Source organism: Poecilia latipinna, unplaced genomic scaffold (genome assembly GCF_001443285.1).
Source record: "Poecilia latipinna isolate Pla-1442-1.1 unplaced genomic scaffold, P_latipinna-1.0 Scaffold4147, whole genome shotgun sequence".
Taxonomy (NCBI): domain Eukaryota; kingdom Metazoa; phylum Chordata; class Actinopteri; order Cyprinodontiformes; family Poeciliidae; genus Poecilia; species Poecilia latipinna.
This window is the reverse complement of record NW_015116763.1, coordinates 1-4,340: the sequence shown is the minus strand read 5'-3', so window position 1 is coordinate 4,340 and position 4,340 is coordinate 1. Positions and strand designations below refer to the sequence as shown.

Below are 4,340 nucleotides of genomic sequence, written 5' to 3'. Positions count from 1 at the left end.
TGCAGGGGTCTGTTAAGTGAAGTTTCACAAATCATAAAAAGGTTTCACAAATTACAAACATGATTCTAAATATTCTACTATTAGAGCAGAATAATTTAGTTCAAGTTTGAAGCGTCTAGGTCTTGTAGGTCTTGTTTTACCAGCAAATCTTTAAATTTCTTTAATCCTCTCATCAACAATAAGTCCTGAGGACTTAGTAACATTTACTTTTTATTTACCAGAGTTATGAGGACGGAACCATATATTTAAGTTTCCTGAAAAAAAAGTAATGCCTTAATGAGCTACCTCAGGTAATAATTTACCTCAGAGATTAATAAAATAGTTTTGAATTTTAATAGAATTTGGATTAGAAAAAACTGCATGGAAACACAAGTATGAATGGTAATATGAACTTTAGTGAAGTTTCACAAATCAAGTAATGGTTTCACAAATCCTAAACATGCATTAAATATTTTGCTATTAGAGGAGAATAATCTAGTCCTTGTTGTAAGACTTTAAGTCTTGTGGTTTTGTAAGTAAAGCAGTTCTAATATGAGCTAGATGCAAAAAAGTATAAAAATGGCACTTTAATGAAGTTTCACAAATCATAAAAAGGTTTCACAAATCCTAAACACAGCTTTAAATATTCTATTAGTTGAGAATAATCCAATCCAGGTTTGAAGAGTGTACGACTTGTAGTTTTGGACTTAGAGCAATTCTAGTTTAACTGGGAGAGAAAAAAGGGGAAAATAGTCCATTATGTAAGTTTCACTAATCCAAAAACTTTCACAGATCTTAAAGATTCTTTATTCAGCTCCTAGTTGATAATACTCCAGTCCAAGTTTGAAGTCTTTCAGTGTTGTAGTTTTTTAACTAGAGTAGATTAATGTTGTGGAAGGTATTGAAAAATAGTTTGGAATCACCCTTTAGCCATTTCCTGAATCAGAAGCTGGAATTAGAAACTGTCTTCAGCTTCAGTGGTGTTTGTGTGTGTGTTCTTGTGTCTGTACATATGTATGTATGTATATATGTATGTATGTGTGTATATATATATATATATATATATATATATATGCACATTTTGTCAAAGTTTTTTCATTTAGTCAAAGTTTAATGTTGTTAGTGTTTTCCCATGAAATGGTGTATTTAAATATTTGCAGAAATTTGAAGGGTATACTCCCTTTTGTGATACACTATGATATTCATATTGGTATAATTATCAATAAATATTCATGTCACTTAATTATTTCATCTTTAAATGTAGATGCCTCGAGGAAAGTCCCACCGCCGATCCGAAGCTGCTAAGAGAAGGGTGGAAGCAGTTGGAATTGGTCGTGTAGGGATACCCAATGCCTCCAGCGATTTTGTTTCACGTCAGTGTTTAATTTAATTATATTTTAATTTGAATGTCTTAATTCTATGTCAGATTAAGTATCCAGAGTACATATTTAATGTATTATTGAAATAATTCTTATATCTTCTTTCTTTTTGTTTCTTAATAGGGCGTGGTACCGGCTGGCGTCATTCCGTGAAGCCATGGCCAGCGAGTGTAGTGACTAACCACTGTCACAAGCTGGTCATCCCACGGGCGTATCCTGATAAGAAAGTAAGTAAAATCTGCAATGATTTCAAATAGAATATGTAGGTATAGTTCTTATGTTGCTGTGTTTGTACTATTTTAGTTTATCCTTCTCATCGGAGCGTCCCATTTGCGGTCCTTCGTGGACGGCATTGTTGAGATGCCAAGTGGCTGCCTACAGTTCGGCTTTATGTCCACCCCTGGAGCCTGCGCAGCCGACTTGCATCTTGAGGCAATGAAAGCCAATGTGCCTCGGGAGCCTGACGCCGTCTGCGTCATGGGTCCTTCAAACGACCTTACGGCCAGTCTTACACCAGAAAAGGCGGGACAGGAATTTGAGCGGTTCCTTTTGGCCGTCTGTAGTCGTTGGCCTAAGGTGGGCACTGTTGGTGATAAAAAATCAGTGTTTCTCAATACCAGTTCACAGATACCACTGGTCAGCATGTTTTAGAATTTTCTCTTCTGCTACTGAAGCATGCAGAGTAATAGTCTTTGACGACTTCAATATAGAAACAGTGATATAAAAATCAATTCCTTAACAGGTTATTATTTTCCTAGGTGTTTGGAATATATATTTCTAAATCGGTTATTTTTTCTAGGTCTTTTGTATCGGCTTTGTCCCGCGTTTAACCGAGTCCAGAGAGAAACAGTTATTCTACCAGCAAGAATTTCACCGCAGGTCAGCAAAGCTAGGTAGGTATTAAAATATTTCACATTTTGTTTTTGTTTGGTAATGTATTTCAGTTCTTTTTATGTTATCTTTGCTGATTTGGTCTTTGCAACGTTTTCTTTTTATTTTGTCATTATCTTTTCAGGAATTCCTTATTATTCCACCGCTGACCACTTTCCTCTGGACCGTCTGAGTCTGTGGTGCCGTGATGGCGTGAGTATTTATTCATTTTTAACACAGTAAGGAATATATTTGCATTAATGTGAAATGTTAATTTTATCTCTGATTACCGCTTATATGTGCAGATCCACCTAAGCGATGACCACGGGATGCACATCCTCAGGGATCTGATTTGGAATGCTGGCTATCAGTTCCTGGAGTTGTCAGCACCAAAGCCACTGGTGCAGAGTCAGGCAACTCCTGCGTACAAACCGAGGGTGGTGCCCCGTGTGGTTGTGAAGGGCGTGGGGAGTCTTCCTCGTTCTCCTCCTGCTCCACACCCTTCTGAGTGGACAATCGTGAGATACGGCAGGAAGGTATTTATCTTTTGTTGTCTTGCAATGAAAGAAAGGCGTTTATTTAACTATGGCTAGTAATCCTAAAAACTCTTATATGTGCTCTACCTTTACAGAGGAATCACTCGGGGGAATTGGACTCTGTCTCTGATTCACCCAAGAAAAGAGTGGTTCATTACCAGGTCCGTAAGGCTTGCAGCTATTCATGAAATATAATAGTCAATGTCACTGGTATCTTAATAATTCAAATTTTGCATTTATAGAGCGATGGGACCCCTGTGGCTTTAAGGGAATGTTTCATCCCATTAAATCCTGTCCGTTTCTCACCCGCTATCTTGGTTGCCATGGAAACAGTCTCTCCATCGGCTCTTCCAGATGTTCGCACAGGCACCGATGTAATTAGCACAATACTGCAATTACTAATATTCTTAGTATTTTTATTTATAAATAACACAAACCCTCAATGTTGTTTGCGGTGTTGCAGACAAAGCCTGTGGAACATAAAAAGAAACCAGCTCTCCCAAAGAGAAGCCGTTTGGCACGGGAGGTTTGTAAAAACATGAGTTAATTAATCATTTCTAGTACAGATTTTTTTTATTTATTTAACTGTTCTTTTTGATTTTTCCTTTAGGCTTCAGTTCCAGCGCGTGTGATTCCTGCCAGGGGTGTTGAATGTGTGCCGCCTGAAGACACCGTTAGTGTTTTTCACATTAACGTTAAATCTCTAATTAATAATGTGTTTATTGAAAACATTTGACATAGTACCTTTGTTGATTTTGTGCAAAATCAGCTTAATATGTTTTTTGTCATTTATTTTCAGGTGGAGCCTGTTCTGCATTCTGCTGAGGTGTCTGACCATGCTGGTGTGGGGTGCGTCTGTACGTTGGAGGTTTCTGCTGGCCAGCGGGTTTGTATAATGTGTTCTTCAGTCTCTATTAATAAATAAAAAATGTTCTCAGTGTTGTTCTTTTTAGTCTATAATTTTCATAACATAATTACAATTTTCAAATTATTGACATTTCAAATGGTGTTGGGAGTTTATTTTATTCGTTTATAGTAACAATTTGGTATCTTTCCTGTTGTGAATACTGATTAATGGATCAGAGGAGGTGGTATTTTACTGTAAATGAGTGGTTCAGAGCACAAACAATGGTTTTAGCTCCTCTGCTAGTATGGATGTCACAGCCAAGAGTTACAGACTGTAGAATTTCCAAATGTTTCTTGAAAGGTTTTTTGACAATACTCTTAGTAACACCATTGTAGTTTTAACATTAATAATTTAAAAGGAATTTAAATAGAATCTACTTTAATCTTTTTTTATAAAAATAATTGCAGAAAGCAGTAAAAATAAATTTCTCTACAGCATGCTCTGATGGTTTCACAGAAAATATAGCAGGCTACTTAATGGGAATCCACAATTATGCAAAAGAACAAGTTCAAAATGAATTTACTTAATTTTTAACATTTAGTGTAACAATTCAGAGCAAAAATAATTTGGTTTGTTTTTCTCCTGGCATGGATATTTATAGTAAAAGTAACATTGAATTCAGCATCCTTCGAGTAACTTATACAAAAGGAACTCTAGCGGGGTAGCATG

At 36.3% G+C, this 4,340-nt stretch overlaps 1 protein-coding gene across 1 annotated transcript in view; it reads left to right on the top strand.

The window, feature by feature from the left end:
• Positions 1 to 3,705, top strand: part of LOC106942259 (uncharacterized) — a 10,970-nt gene extending 7,265 nt beyond the window's left edge. The window contains exons 2-10 of the mRNA XM_015025503.1: positions 1,244 to 1,352; positions 1,482 to 1,585; positions 1,662 to 1,934; positions 2,158 to 2,251; positions 2,374 to 2,441; positions 2,534 to 2,764; positions 2,860 to 3,290; positions 3,375 to 3,437; positions 3,564 to 3,705. Of these exons, the coding sequence (XP_014880989.1) occupies positions 1,244 to 1,352; positions 1,482 to 1,585; positions 1,662 to 1,934; positions 2,158 to 2,251; positions 2,374 to 2,441; positions 2,534 to 2,764; positions 2,860 to 2,952 (972 nt within the window). The 3' untranslated portion in view covers positions 2,953 to 3,290; positions 3,375 to 3,437; positions 3,564 to 3,705. The remainder of the gene's footprint in view (positions 1 to 1,243; positions 1,353 to 1,481; positions 1,586 to 1,661; positions 1,935 to 2,157; positions 2,252 to 2,373; positions 2,442 to 2,533; positions 2,765 to 2,859; positions 3,291 to 3,374; positions 3,438 to 3,563) is intronic.
• Positions 3,706 to 4,340: the final 635 nt, after the last annotated feature.